The following is a 16,708-nucleotide window of genomic DNA, read 5'->3' as shown; positions in this document are numbered from 1 at the left end:
ACCTGATATACGAGGACCAATGATCAGACTCTGGACACGGTGCACGCATTGTGGAAGTATGTAAAATATTTTTGTATAGTGCTCTAAATATGCAACCTTACCTTTTATAGTGTGTATTCAAGGATCTACTATTTGGGAGTGACATAAGGGATTGTCAGTCTATCTATCTATCTATCGATCTATACACAATGTAAATCTAGCCGGTTGTTTGCAGAAAAACCCAGACTGAGTGATCATATTTAAGCGAAGAAACAACATTCAAACAAGCGATGCAGACATATGCAGTATATCTGTGAACAAGGAGCAAAGTTTAATTTGTTCTTGTTTACAGCAACATTACAGTAGTTGCCCTTAATATTTTACATCACAAGATAATTTTGTTTATCAAGAAACATCCTGTGTGTACTGTGTGTAATGAAAAAAACAAACGCTCTTACTGAAAGTGTAAAGAGGAGAACTTAAATATCTTAACTGTTCCTAAACATAACAGTTAAACTAAACATTGCTGAAAGCATATTGAATCCATCAACAAACTTCAACAGCAGAAGAATATTCCGCTAACATATAAACAAAAAGTAAAAAACAAAAACACCTAATGAGACCGTTTCTTTTTTAGGGTTAAGCCGCGATTCCTGACAAAATCCCTAATGTTTTGGACCGTGCGAGTAGCCAAAGCTGGATGCTCAGCATTCTTGCACTGCTGGCATTCAATTTTAGTGGCGAGTTTACCCCTTGCTATGTGGTCACGGAAATGCCTCTGTACTGCTGCAATTTCAGTTGGAGACCAGGTTCGTTTCTGCTTCCTTTGAGCATCATCCAGACATTTTTCAGCAGAATTTTCGTGATTCCCTACAAAAGAGGAAAACAGGTACCTGAACCCTGGGGTAAACACTATGACGGCCAGAGCTCATCTCCCTCTTCTCCCAACCAGCCACACTCTTACCAACCCTTGTCTTTAGTCAAGTCTTGTTGTATAGATCACTAATCCGTAAGAGTAAAAAAAATGATGGGCTGCATGTTTTCATTAAACATGTTTGTTTTAGTAATAGGAGCAATTTATTTATTAGGTTTTTTTGTGTTCCCATCCTTGTAAAATTGGTTTTAACGGTTGGCCCAATGTTACATTCCTCATATATCAAATATCAAGTTGTAAGTAAAAGAATGAAATTAAAGACCTAACTTCATGGTTGCTTATTTCCTAATATAGATTTAGGCCTGTCACAATAATCAATATATCGACATCTCAATATATTGCACAATAAATGTACATGACCTCAATTTTTGGTAATGCAATATATCACCCATTATATTTGCATAAAAAAAACCCAAAAACATAAAAAACATTAAACAGGGATTGTGTTTCTCAGCAATAGTGTGTATATTATCTTACTTTTCAGAGGAAAAAAAAGGAAAAATCTGTAGATGGAAAAATCTCCATAAAAGTTCTTCGTGCATTTGTCTTTTTTCTATTTTTAAGAAAATGTGTATTTACTATTTATTCGAGTTTAAGGTATCTAATATTTGGACACTTAATTTTCATGACCTAAATAATTTAATAATTAAATGTTTGTTTGTCAATTGAAAGTGTGTGGCCTTCTTGCATTATTATGCTGTTATATTATGATTTTACATTCACTGGAATAAAATGGTCTTAAAATGACAATAATATCACTTATCGCAATTATTTACAGGGCAATATATCGACCAACAAAAAGTTGTCATCATGACAGGCCTATATAGATTAGTAGTTAAAAACATTTTATTCTCATACCTTGAGATGAGCCTCCAAAGGAAGAGTCAATATCTGTGAATAGACACATAAAACAGTATAACAGTAGTATTGCTAGGTCTGCATGAATTGAATCAAACCTCAGTGGATACGCTGGCTGAGTGAGGTAGATGCTCATACCATCTGAGGTGCCTGGAGGGTTCACAACAGGCTGCCTAGCTTTCTTCACTCCTGTGGGATGAATAGTATGGCTCAAAATAAAGGTTCTGATGGAACATACTCAAACATTTCATCAATTATTCTACACATTTAAGTGGAAACTGTAAATCTCTTGCAAAAAATCCTCCTTTACTATAAAAACAGCTAAAATGATTGACAGAATTCCCTAGTACAGTGTTCTTTCTTTATATGATTGTGTGCTTTTACCAGGTTGTTCATGCTCTTCCCTCCTGCTGTGACATTTGTCCTTCATGCAATGATCTTTAAAAAAAAAAAATAATTCAAAAACATGGTAACACTTTATGGAAAGTGTGAATCTCATGAATTATCAGGAACTAACATGAGCTCTAAGTCTTTCATTCATGACTTCATTCATGACCTTAAGATGAGTACATCATCATGACATGTTTATTATGCATGTTCATGATGTTTTCATTGTTCACAAAAAACAAGATCTTTACTATACATTGTAGATAAACCTATGCTTATGCTACATACTACAAAATACAAAAAAAGCATTTTGTGCATGTAAGACTACTTGAATTATTAAAAGGAATATAGAAAAATAATCAATATTACCTCATGCATTCATACAAGCTAGAACAGTATCTCAATTAATGTGAGAACGCATGTTTTTCATTAAATATGATAGATCAATCATGTTCATGTCTTCTTCATAGTAGCCTGCAGGTATATTGACAGAGCACAACACTGGCCAATCACAGCACAGAGTATGCAAATTTTGTTGACATCCAAATACAGTAGTCTTACATCCAAATACAGACTGTATACGTCACTCATTCTTTACACAGTGCAGAGATTGTGAATACAACGGCTAAACAAAATTCGGTTGCAACAATCAGGATAAGCACAAGTAATTACCATTCTGATTAGCTGTCGTAACCACAATCTCTCTGCACCGTGTAAACAAATAAGTGACGTATACACAAGACAGAATACTACTATGCCAGAGCATGTATTTGGTTTTGTCTGTGCATGTTTTTTGACTCTCAAAGCCATGGGACCCATTGACTGCCATGACTGAAATACTGCAACGGTTTGAGTTAAAAATCTTTGTGTTCTACTGAAGAAACAAAGTCATCTACATCACTGACTCCTGGGGGTAAGCAGTTAAACATCACATTTTCATTTCTGGGTGAACTATCGCTTTAATAACACACCGTTCATCAGTATTCCAGAGGACCAAGTTACCACTTTACTTGAGGGGTCACACACGATGAGGTAATGAGAAATTAATGCTTAGTTTATGATGACTACTCTATTTGTCAACAGAATTCACATACTCTGTGCTGTGATTGGCCAGTGTTGGGGGTCTGTCCATTTACCTGCTATGAAGAAGACATAAACGTGCTTGATAACTCACATCATAATTAATGAAAAACATTAGTTCTCACATTAATTACTGTTACTGATATACTGTTCTAACCTGTATGCATGCATGAGGTAATGTGGATTTTTTTTATATTCCTTTAATAATTCAAGTAGTCTCACTTGTACTAAATAATACTTCTTTGAATCATGTACCTTATAAGCATAGCTTTATCCATAATGGATATTAAAAATCTTGTTTTCTGTGAAAAAGAAAACGTCATAATCATGCATAATAACCTATTAATCATGTTGATGTACTCATCTTAGTGAATGTCTTAAGGTGTTTTTTTTATCTATGACGTCATGAATAAAAGACTTTGAACTCATGCTAGTTCCTGATAATTGAGATATTAATGGATTAAGTAATTCATAATTCTCCATTAATTTATGCATTCATTCAAGGTAATTTATGTACCCCTACTGTAAAGTGTTCCCCAAACTTGCATCATTTACACAATATTCTAATTTAAGCAATCAAAAGCAATCTAAACTGAATTTTAAACATTTATGGCACTCATTTTGGTTTCAAAAGTATATATACATACAGTACTGTGCAAAAGTCTTAGGCCACTAGTATTTTCACCAACATAAAAAAAGAAAGTTATTTCGGTTATTTCTATCTTTTGCGGTAGCGAAATATCAGTTTACATTTACAAATATTATTTTTGTCATTAATTGTAATAATTCAGTGAGATTATTGTCTGCACAAGGAGTCTGATAACAGCCAGTGCTCCACACAGCGATCTGATCATCATCAGTCTGTCTGGAATGACTTGAAGTAACAGAACAAACTGAGACAGACTAAATCCAGAAGAACTGTGGCAACATCTCCAAGATGAAGAAGAAAACCTACCTGCAAAGCTACAGTACTGTTCAACGTTTTAGGCACTCATGTAAAAATGCTGTAAAATGAGGATGCTTTCAAATTAATGCCATAAATAGATTTAATTTATCAATTAACTTCTATTAACTAACTCAAATAAATATTTGGTATTACAGCTTTTGGTAAAACAGCTTCTGTTCTGAGGTACACTTGCCCATAGTTGTTCAGGTAGCTTTTTTTTTTTTTCGTGAAAATACTAGTGGCCTAAGACTTTTGCACAGTACTGTATGTGGGTTTGAAGTTAAAGTTTTAGTCTTGTCATACCTTGAGATGGGCCTCCTAAGGCAGGGTCAATATCTGTGAATAGAAAAATAAAATACTATAACAAACAGCAGCAGTGCTTGCTCAATATGAATTATGCTTCTGTAACATCTCTGAACTACTGTATAATATTTTGGTGCATCATATGGTGCACTTCTTACACTGACTTTACTGATTTGATGTTTGTATGTTTATGTGCTTTTACCTGTTTCTGTTTGTGTCTGTGGATGCACCTCCTCAGCATCACTGTCTTCACTATGTTCCGAATCAGAAAAGTCTAACTTGTCTAAAAAAAAATTTGAGTATCAAGTAAGCTTAACATTGCTAACGTTAGAGTAAAAATAGAAGACAAAGTGATAACTAATATTTGGTGAACATTACATTGTTAAGATCTATGGTCTGTATGTTAGGGATTGTCTTTAGGATATGAATATACTTACAGTAAACTTCAAAATGTCATTTGTAACAACTTTAGTAGCATTACCTTCAATTTCAATTTCTTCTAGGGTTTTGCCCTGGAGATTTGAAAGAGAGTCTTTCTCCATAGCGAGGAGTAACTTTGATATCTTGGCCAGCTGGGTTGTAGCCTCTGGAAGTCGATAGTATTCTCTGTGCACACGAATATCGTGGCCCAAGAAGTCCGCAACTTGGTCCAACTCGTGGTTTTTCAGGTTAAGCACCTGCGACAAAGTTGCCACATGTTTGCGCAGTTGGGTCGACCGGAGGAGTTCCGGGTTTTGTGCACCACACTCGCGTGCATAGATCCTCAGACAGTCTTGTCCTCTATAAAAACTCAAACAGCTTGGTCGAGCAAACAGGAATTGGTTATCTTCAGGGACTCCACACTCCCTTCTTCTGCTTATGAGGAGCTTTAAGGCATCAACCATGTCTGGCGACAGCAAAACTGCCACTTTTCGCCCTCTTTTACCCCTAATTTCGACCCGACTGAAATGTGTACAAAGTTTTTGTTCAAACTTTGTTAGCCCAACAGCAACATCTTTGTGTAGGGGAGCTGTGTCCCTCTCTATAAAACCTTTGAGTTGCATTTTTGCAACCTCTCCTCCACGTCGCCGGTTGAACAGTATTATTTTTGCAAGAGTTGCTTTGCATAGGTCGCCATAGACTTGTGCTGATGGCATCTGTTTCACGTTCTCAGAGGCTAAATCAACAACCTTTTCAAGATGCTGGTGAAGACGTTGTACATCCTCTGTGAAAGGGAGGGTAGATGGCTTGTTAAAGCGCCCCTCATTCAAGGTGGTCAAAGCTGTGTGGGAAACGAGTTCAGACCACTTTGCATTATACAGTTTTTTGAATGCTTGGGTTGAGTTTATCCCTTCATCATCTTCTGCCATTAGAGCTCTGCAATGTACAATGTCACATATCTTATTCAGTGAATGGCCCAACTTAAGGGCAAGGCTTGGAGTCTGGAATGAGTGTTTTCCATCATCAAACCCAGATACCCACTTGACAGCCTGGATAACCACATTGAAATTTGCAGGTCTTACAGCATCTTCAAGAGTCTGTACAGAAAATTCCTTTCTCAGAATCAGCAGAAGTCTTCCAACTTCCCGGAGCTTCTGTCGAATATAGTCATATTTGGTGGGATCCTGCCCATGTTTATTGTAAAATGACTGGGCCAGCTGAAGGATACAGAAGTCACTCCGCACAGCAGCAGAGATCTCATCATCTTTCATCACAGTCAACAGCTTCCAAACACCTTGTGATATTTGTTGGCAGAGGGCTACATTAGACATTGTTGCTAGAGACAAGACCCTAGTTCTTCCTGGCACTGCCTGATCTTCCACTGGTTTGGAAAGACAATTTCGAACGTGTCTCCAGAGATCTCTTCGGAGAAACATTGCATGGCAATACATACAATGCACATAATCTTTTGAATCATATCTTTTCTTTGGCTTACGTCTGAGTTTTAACAATCCAGTCCCATTCGCTAAAACATCTGCATTGTGTTCATAGTTTCCTTTGTTCCGCAGTTTGTTCAGAAGTTTTTGACGTTCTTTGGAATGTTTTGGTAGAGCCAAAGCCCGAGCAACATCGACATTTGAATTCTCATGGACTTTTAAGTGCCGTGTAAATTTTGACTGTGGTTTTCCACAAATGTAGCAGTAATTCTTCTTGTTTATTGAAGAGGATATACTTGAAGATTGTAAAGATGGATCTTCCCCTGTGCCTGTGATATCCTCAACAGTGTTTTCAGTATTTGCAACGCTTGCATCGCTGTGAACTTCCGATATTTGTACTTGTTTGACTTTCCTACAAGGCATTTCAAGCTGTGCTGTGCAGACTGGAACTTTTGGGAGTGAATCTTTACCTATGACGCTTTCTTGGCATGGTCTGCCATTTTGAATTTCTGCAGAAGATTTGATGCAGAACACTTCAGTATTTTTATTCTTTAAGAGTATTTCTGGAGACGCTATGCTTACGTCTGAACTTTCTGAGACAGAATTAGGTACATAGTCCTGATCGGACATGTTCTCACTGGAAAATTCTGCTTCGGAATCCTGAAATAGTAAACATATATTTTTGTACATACTCAGAAAGTTTCATTGTAAGGAAGAAAATTGCTGAAAATTAAAACATATCTGACTATTCAATAAATCATACTTACGGATGTTGAGGGGTCAGGTTTGGGCTTCACATTTTTCTCATAGCAAGTTTTATGCCAGAAGCGGGAACAAACTAGATTGAGCATATAATAAAAAAGGTTGGTTTCATTTGATTAAAATGTGATTCAAGAAAAGATGCTTTAAAAAGTGATAGGTAAAACAGTGAGAGATGATCAGTGTGGTTGAAAGTGTGGCTATAAGATGGAAGAGAACAGAGATAGGAGAAGACTAATACAAATATGAATAGATTACACAATTACACAGATAGACTGAGAAAGAAAGAAAGAAAGAAAGAAAGAAAGGTCAGCTTTTTCAAGCTAATTTAAAGATACATTTAGAATGTCAAGATTACACAGTTTTAGGGTTTCAATGGTAAAACATTTTTAAAAATATTAAAATTTTCAGAACAAAATACTTACCCTTACATCTCACACCAGCCCACTTAAAAGCGGAATAAGGACCACTACAGCAATCACATTTATTCAAGCTTGATACTACTGAGGAAATTATGTCATGTTTACAGTTCTGTTGGAAAAAAGTTATAATTGATTAGCAGAGATTAGAGAGTATTACTATGGTTAGGTATTAAAGGCACCATAGAATGCATTGATACAATATTTTAAATTGGTCTCTGATATCTACATAAAAGGTATGTGGCTTAGGTAAGGGCAAAAATGATCCAGAAACAGTTTTACCTGTCCATATTATTCAACTATGCCAAGGTAAATTTCAAGGTTTTTCATTCTATGGCACCTTTAAGACATAGGGCTAAGGTTTAAATAAGTTATTTTAATTTCACTAATAACAAAATGTATATCACAAATGTATTGCACTGTACTGAATAGTATGACAAAAGCAGTAAGTATGGGGACATACGACACACAAACCATGATGCAGTTTGACAAAACACACACTGAACTTCTACCCATCCCCCACAACATGACAAAAGCAGTAAGTATGGGGACATATGACATATGATACACATGCTAGCTCAGAATGAACCATCATCCATACAATTGTAACTTAAACAATTCCTATGACTGATGATACATGGGGCAACTTTTTGAGCAATGTTGCAGGGCAACTTAGGTTAATGTTGGCATCAATGGGCAACCAGATGAGAAACAGGGCCCATGACTGATTTAAAGTATCCAGATAAAAATTTGTTACCCATTCTCAGTGGGGAAAGTGCCCAAGCAACATTGCTCAAAACAATTGCCTGACAAAATTACTCAAAATGTTGTCCTGTGTATCATCAGCCTATCACTATCCTTCAATTCTTTACGTTTGATTGTAATTAAAAATCAATGTTGTTGCCAACTAAAGAACATTTAGGAAATAAATGCCTATTAAATGCTCATCTTTAATGGAAAGTACATTACCTGTTGAGCGTTGTCATGACATGTCAGCTGAGAATCAGACATTGTTGAGATCTGAAAAGGTTTGATTACTGAACATTAATTTTGGATAACACGGCAGTACATGGTGATGCTTTGAGTATCCAAAACAACTGATGTGAAAATGACATAATACAAGTGAATTCATAGATCAAACAATCAGGGTATGAGAGAAATCATTGCAGCACACAGTCCTAATTGTCTGTAATGTTAAGGTAATGATTCTACATCATCTTACCAAAGTTAAAGGATTAGTTCACTTTTAAAAAAACTTTTGCTGATAATTTACTCACCCCCATGTCATCCAAGATCTCCATGTCTTTCTTTCTTCAGTCGAAAAGCGAAACGATCGTTCATTTAAAAAATAAATAAAAAAGTTTAAGTTTTATAAGCACAAATGCTCGCCTTGCTCTGTTCTGTGATGCACGTTCGTGACGTCACGTAATACGCAATGACGTTGAAAAGTTCACGGTTGACTTAGGCGGAAGTACCGAAATGTATGTTTGTGCGTATCCTGGGTGTTTTAATATTAAAAAGCCTACTGACTCGGTACTTCCGCCTAAGTCAACCGTGACCTTTTCAACGTAATTGCGTATTACGTGACGTCACGAACGCGCATCACAGAACAGAGCAAGGCGAGCATTTGTGCTTTTAAAACTTAAACTTTTTTAGTTATTTTTTAAATGACCGATCGTTTCGCTAGATAAGACTCTTATTCATCGTCTGGTATCGTTTAAAGCCCTTTGAAGCTGCACTGAAACTGTCATTTGGACCTTGAACCGTTTGGGTCCCAATGAAGTCCATTTTATGGAGAAATGTTTTCATCAAAAACCTTAATTTCTTTTCGACTGAAGAAAGAAAGACATGGACATCTTGGATGACATGGGGGTGAGTAAATTATCAGCAAAAGTTTTTTTAAAAGTGAACTAATCCTTTAATGGAGATTTAACTACCTGTTGAGCATTACAAACACACACTTACCTCCTCTGACCCATCTCCTGTTGCACTGCTGACCAAAGCATGCACCTGTTGTTCGGCCTCAGAACAAACCTGTAAAATATGAAAGATTTTTGTAAGCAGATTGACAAGAGGTCAGCTATACTATAGTATAAGACACTTTTATGGAAATTTTAAAGAAATCAATACAGTTTATAAGGATTTTGCTAGGGATGCACCGATACCACTTTTTCCAGTACTCGCCCGATACCTTAATTTTTGGTACTTGCCGATACAGAGTACCGATACCGATATTTTTATTGTATTTGTAAAATTTTTTAATATTGGGTAAAGAAAACAAAGGAGTATTAAAATGTTAGTTGGTTAACTTCATTTATCAAATAGATACAGTCAAACCAAAATTTATTCAGACACCTTCAACATTTCTCACATTTTATTCGCTAGTTTAGAAAATGCTAATAAAATATTACAAGAACTCCAAGTTAAACTGTGTCAGAACAAATTTAGCTTGATAATATCTTTCTATCAATCAATCAAAATTATTCAGACAGCTGTTGGTATAACAATATTTACACAACTTTATACTTTGTCGGGCCACCCTTAGCCTTAATGGCAGCCTGTAGTCTCCGGGGCATGCTGTCAACCAGCTTCATGAAAGCCTGAATTTACATTTTTTCCATTATTTGGTCTGAATAATTTTTGGTCTCACTTTTGTATCAATTTTACTGGTAGTCCACTGTATGAAGATTTTTTGGGTATAATTTGTCACGGTTTACTTTATTTTGCTATCCTCAGTTACTTAAATTAACTATAGTGTCCTGCACCCACTAGTAAAAACAAAACAAAAAAAAAATATATATATATCTGGTCTCTGAATAATTATTGGTTTGACTGTATATCCTTCGGTTATTTTTCACACTTAATTATGCCCATTATAATGTAATTTACAATTTGTTGTTACTTTCACTGTTAATTTTTTATTTATTTGCTCTATGGTACATCATCTTAAATAGCATTAGAGCTGCTCCATTGCAGCGGCTCAGTGCTGTAACCACGCGTTTTGCTGTAATTATGCAGGGAACCACTCGTTATAAATCATGTAATATTTTCAGATATAGAAGAATTTTTTTTTTCATCTGAAACATGCTGCGATTTAGATTTCAAAGCCACTCATATAATGCAGAAACCTGCATGAAGCAAGGAAAACACGCACAGCGCGCGCACTTATGTGTACCGGAGCAGATGACAGGGACAAGTACAGAACAGCCTAGCGCATTGAACACAGGCTGATAGTTTCACTTGTGTTTCACTCGTGTTCAGTGCTTAAGTTTAAAAATAAATGATGTTTAAAGTGAATGAATGCCCCTATATGTTTTCATATATTTACGATTTAGTTTTAATTTAAATGATGTGCGCTGAGCGAACATCAATAAAGATCACACCACGGAAGTGCGCTCTCTCTCTATCTCTCTCTCCCTACTGTTGAGTAACTTGTGCATTGTTTTACTTACTCGTTTTTGACATTTCAGACCGAAGTACAAACTTTCCAGTGATATCTGTGAGAAAGGGATATTCACTCGACAAGCTCGCGCATCTGCGCCGCCGAGCGCTGGATCCACTCCGCGTGTTTTGCTTATCAGCTTGCTCACATCAGCTATACAGGCATTAATGCTGAATGTTTAACATTATATTCATTGCATATACATGTTTAGACATCCTTAATCTCTAATAACTACATTCTGCTGTCTGTTTTTCTGTTGTTGGTGTTTCTTTGTCTGAATATGGCACTCGTGCGTGGTATCGGCGTTTCGTATCGGGGTATTTTAACGAGTACATGAGCTCAGTATCGGCCCGATACCCAATACCAGTATCGGTATCGGTGCATCCCTAGATTTTGCATCATCTTACCAAAGTTAATGGAGATTTAACTACCTGTTGAGCATTACAAACACACACTTACCTCCTCTGACCCATCTCCTGTTGCACTGCTGACCAAAGCATGCACCTGTTGTTCGGCCTCAGAACAAACCTGTAAAATATGAAAGATTTTTGTAAGCAGATTGACAAGAGATCTTACCAAAGTTAATGGAGATTTAACTACCTGTTGAGCATTACAAACACACACTTACCTCCTCTGACCTATCTCCTGTTGCACTGCTGACCAAAGCATGCACCTGTTGTTCGGCCTCAGAACAAACCTGTAAAATATGAAAGATTTTTGTAAGCAGATTGACAAGAGATCTTACCAAAGTTAATGGAGATTTAACTACCTGTTGAGCATTACAAACACACACTTACCTCCTCTGACCCATCTCCTGTTGCACTGCTGACCAAAGCATGCACCTGTTGTTCGGCCTCAGAACAAACCTGTAAAATATGAAAGATTTTTGTAAGCAGATTGACAAGAGATCTTACCAAAGTTAATGGAGATTTAACTACCTGTTGAGCATTACAAACACACACTTACCTCCTCTGACCCATCTCCTGTTGCACTGCTGACCAAAGCATGCACCTGTTGTTCGGCCTCAGAACAAACCTGTAAAATATGAAAGATTTTTGTAAGCAGATTGACAAGAGATCTTACCAAAGTTAATGGAGATTTAACTACCTGTTGAGCATTACAAACACACACTTACCTCCTCTGACCTATCTCCTGTTGCACTGCTGACCAAAGCATGCACCTGTTGTTCGGCCTCAGAACAAACCTGTAAAATATGAAAGATTTTTGTAAGCAGATTGACAAGAGATCTTACCAAAGTTAATGGAGATTTAACTACCTGTTGAGCATTACAAACACACACTTACCTCCTCTGACCTATCTCCTGTTGCACTGCTGACCAAAGCATGCACCTGTTGTTCGGCCTCAGAACAAACCTGTAAAATATGAAAGATTTTTGTAAGCAGATTGACAAGAGATCTTACCAAAGTTAATGGAGATTTAACTACCTGTTGAGCATTACAAACACACACTTACCTCCTCTGACCCATCTCCTGTTGCACTGCTGACCAAAGCATGCACCTGTTGTTCGGCCTCAGAACAAACCTGTAAAATATGAAAGATTTTTGTAAGCAGATTGACAAGAGATCTTACCAAAGTTAATGGAGATTTAACTACCTGTTGAGCATTACAAACACACACTTACCTCCTCTGACCCATCTCCTGCTGCACTGCTGACCAAAGCATGCACCTGTTGTTCGGCCTCAGAACACTGTGTGGATTCAAAATCAAGTACTAACACTTCTCCACATGGTTGAAAAATTGTTTTAACTGTAAACTGTGTCTTTAAATTAGAATAAAAGGATTATTTCAATCTGTTAATACCTTGCTTCTCCATGGCCAGTCAGAATCTCCATAGTTATACGTAATCTCTTCCCCAGGACTTATGTCCTTTACTGCAAATAAGCACAGATGGGGCTTTCCGTCCACTCTGATTGTTTTCATTTTGCTGTTGGGGTTCACATGATCATCATTGACGATTCTCCCTAAAGAACCGTCTTCTCTGGCAGCATCAACCCTGAAGCAGCAAGAACACAGTGCTAACTCCAAGGTGTAATATTGACTGAATCATTCAATTGGAAAGTTTCACAGAATAATAATAATAATAAAAAAGTTAATTCTAGTTTACCACTACTGCATCAGGAAATGCAAAGTTTGTATATCTGGGTGACCCACAACTTTGTACATTTGAAAGACATTGTAAATTAAGTACAGCAGTATACATACCACAACTGTTTTCCATCACAACGAAATTCAAATAAAAAAACTTCAAGTGCAGCGTGGTATACTCTGTGCCTTCTTGCATATTCTTGTTTAGTTATGACTTCCCCTCGATATTCGATAAGAAAATCTCCTTTTTGAAAGTGGCGACAGCTGAACACTCCTCGACCTAGCCAAGAGCAGATCAGTCAGGGTTAAAAAGTTTAAACAATACTTAAAACATAGACACTTGTGTTACTCACCTTTAAATGAATTTATGTATTTTATTTCAAATCCATCCTTATCTTTGAGCATGGATGCAAAACATGCAGCTTCATCCTTTGGTTTTAGTTTGGCCCTCTGGGACCTTGTTGCTGCCATTTCCTGCAAAATCCAGATGATATCCAGTCACTTTACGAAATGATATTATAAAATTATTAGATTATGTAATTGTTTTTTTAGACATCACTGACCTAATCAACTATGAGTTTATACTTTTATTTGCTGTAGAGGGCTTAAATATAAGCAATAGGGATCATTCTGGGCTACTTGCAGGTCAGTAGATAGCACCAGTGAAACAGGAAAAACATCTAAAACCTTCCCATTTGGTTTAGTATTTTTAACAATCTGAAACATGCTGCTTTTCTCCTTCTCATTGTTACTGTCACTAAAGAGAAACATTATGATTATGGCTATAAGACTTTATATACAGTATATGAAACCTCTATAGTAAACTAGAGTAATAATCCTAGATACAATAGTGTTTTTTTATTTATTTACCATAGTAAAAATTAAAGAATACTATGGTTTATTAGTTCACTAATATTACAGGATACTGAAGTGCATTAACAAAGTGTAGTAATCATTATAACATACTGCAGTAAACTTCAATTTACTACATCAAATACTACAATATTATTCCATGTGGCCTTTCATACATTAACATTAACCCCATTAGCACAACACTGAACTGCCCAGAGAGCTAAATATGATCTCAATCTGGCATCATGAGTTATTTAACCCTTGGCTATTAACTTACATAACACAAGCGGTTTAGTTATTGCTTATCTTTATTTGTCAGACTAGTAACTTAAGTTAATTGTTAATTGCTTAACGCTAGTTATAATTTGTGAGGAAACGCTAGATAAAAGCTTACAAACGTGACCAAAGCTAGCCTGATTAACTGCTTTATAACGTTAACTAATATAATATAATGTTTTATGGTTTATTGAGTTGTATCATCAGTCTTACCTTAAGTGTCTTCAGAGTGGCCTGCTCATTATCTCAGCCGGAAATGACTCGGTCGGAGGTGGGGGAGGGTAGAAAAATGATTCCAGTGATTTTGCTTCTCTGTGTTTTTATTTTTATAGTTGTGGTGTGGACTTTGTTATTCCTTTATATTTAGAACGATTTTACAAACATATCTTTATCGTCCTTTGTGTGAATAGGCTAAAACACAGTGGTTAGACAAAACCCGAATTTACGAGGACTCACCTTTCAGCCAATCAAAACCCGCGATTCCATACACACTTATGAATATTAATAAGGAGGTGCAGTACCAAGACCCATCTGCAGGGGCGCAGTCCCGATACACACGCTTAACACAAAGTCCGATGATTGTGAACTAGAAGGACTTTTGGAGAAAATTTGAATTTGAACTCCTCCTACATGTAGAAACACTTCTACGTTGTCTGAATTATGAGGACACTGGCTCTGTCCTCATAATCCAAAATGTCCACCTAGTGTTGCGTGTATTCATATGAAATGTCCTCGTAAATCACAAAAACCAACACACACACACACACACACACACACACACACACACACACAAGTTTTCTTAAATGTTGTTTTAGTTGACTATAATCCTGTCTTGGTAACTAGCCGAAATAAAGTGAGTTTAAATAAGTGTTTTATTTTTTTCAGTTAAAGTGTATTTTACTTTATTTTTATGGTTTTAGTTTATAAGTTTAATTTTAGTTTTAGTTAACTAGAATTTATAAGTATATACGGCAAATTTTTGTTTCATACATTTAAAAAAACTGTTGTGAGATCATACTACTCATCGTTGTTGTACAGCTAAAAAAGTTGGCAGAGAACTGTCACAAACTTCTGTAGCGCAAGGATTTGTAGGCAATATTAACCCAAAATCATGCATGGATGCACACTTTTCAAACCCATTGGAAATGATATACCATCGAGGCACCTTTGGCACTCTTTTCATCATACTATGATTTGAGACACACTAATCCTAATCTCACATGCTATTTAGGATGAATAATATGCAAATTGAGATGTTGCCAAGGCTAGAGGCTCTGCATACTGACAAACTTTCTATCACTCAGCTCTTCTCAGGCAGCCCAATCACGGCGTGTGTTTACTTAATTGGAAGGCGCTGAAGGATGAAAAGACACTTCTGGTGGTGAACCAGGCACAGCATGTCAGAGAGACATGCAAGCTGCAATATGACACTAAAGGTAAGCCAATGCTGAATAAACTTTCTTTGACCAGAAATAAGACTTTATAAGGCAGTTAATTGTATCATATTAAACATCACTGGACGGTGCTGGCTGATGTTAAAGGAATAGTTCACACAAAAATGAAAATTGTGTGATTATTTACTCATGCTCATGCTGTTCTAAACATGTATGACTTTCTTACTTCCACAGACTACAAAAGGAAAGGTGTTTTTTAATGTTTATTAACATGCAGTTACAGTAAATGGAGCTTTATAAAACGATTCAAAAGCAACATAAAATAAATGCCCCATGTAGTATATTCCAAGCCTTTTAAAGCTGTGCAATAACTGTGAGAAACAGACTAAAATTAAAATTATTCACCTAAAAACTTGATTATCTGATCCTAAGCGGAGTAGCAATGACCAGTTTTTGAACTAAGAGTTCTCAAAACAATTTGTTCACAAAATGAGTGGATTCAATTCTCAGTTTCAAATGATTCTTTTGAGTTGAATCTTTTCAATGAATTTGTTGATTTGATTGACACAATGATTTGTTTACTAACTGGATGGATTCAGTACTTTTTGTGAACTTACTGATTCTTTTGAATCAGATCTTTTTAATGAATTAGTTGATTCAGTTCACAAAATGATTTTCACAAATTGGATTGAGCACTCAGGTTTAACTCACTGATTCTTAAGAGCTTGATCTTTTCAGTTAATCGGTTGATTCTGTACACATAATTAAAAAAAAAATACATATACACAAATTGGACTGATTCAGTGTTTAGGTTTACCTCACTGATTCGTTTAAATTGGATCTTTTCAAGGAATCGATTCATTTGATTTTTTTTTTTCACAAATGGGATAAATCAAAGACTCTGGTTCAACTCACTGATTCTTTACAGTTGGATATTTTCAGTGAATCAGATGATTGTATTCAGAAAATGATTTGCTTACACATTGGACTGGTCCAGTTCAGGTTCAACTTACTTGTTTAAATATTCTGCTCATAACTAAAGGGAAATTATTATCAGTGAGTGATGAATGACTTATCTTAAGGTGCTGTTATATATACAGATGCTCTGCAAAATTAT

At 36.2% G+C, this 16,708-nt stretch overlaps 1 protein-coding gene across 1 annotated transcript; it reads right to left on the bottom strand.

Moving 5' to 3' along the window:
• Positions 1–281: 281 nt before the first annotated feature.
• On the bottom strand, positions 282–14,852 carry LOC306873667 (uncharacterized protein). Its single transcript, XM_079423113.1, has 21 exons — positions 14,411–14,852; positions 13,423–13,543; positions 13,187–13,349; positions 12,785–12,977; positions 12,606–12,671; positions 12,437–12,505; positions 11,930–11,998; positions 11,761–11,829; positions 11,592–11,660; positions 11,423–11,491; positions 9,487–9,555; positions 8,491–8,541; positions 7,528–7,633; positions 7,111–7,181; positions 4,969–7,003; positions 4,690–4,770; positions 4,488–4,520; positions 2,156–2,209; positions 1,910–1,960; positions 1,772–1,804; positions 282–849 (listed from the first exon to the last, which is right to left on the bottom strand). The coding sequence occupies exons 2-21, from the start codon at positions 13,538–13,540 to the stop codon at positions 593–595; spliced, it is 3,726 nt and encodes a 1,241-aa protein (XP_079279239.1). The 5' UTR covers positions 13,541–13,543; positions 14,411–14,852; the 3' UTR covers positions 282–592.
• Positions 14,853–16,708: the final 1,856 nt, after the last annotated feature.

The sequence above is a fragment of the Barbus barbus genome (assembly GCF_936440315.1).
Source record: "Barbus barbus genome assembly, chromosome: 8".
In the NCBI taxonomy this organism is placed as follows: Eukaryota; Metazoa; Chordata; class Actinopteri; order Cypriniformes; family Cyprinidae; genus Barbus; species Barbus barbus.
Note: the sequence above shows the minus strand (reverse complement) of the source record. Positions and strands in the feature narration are given on the sequence as shown.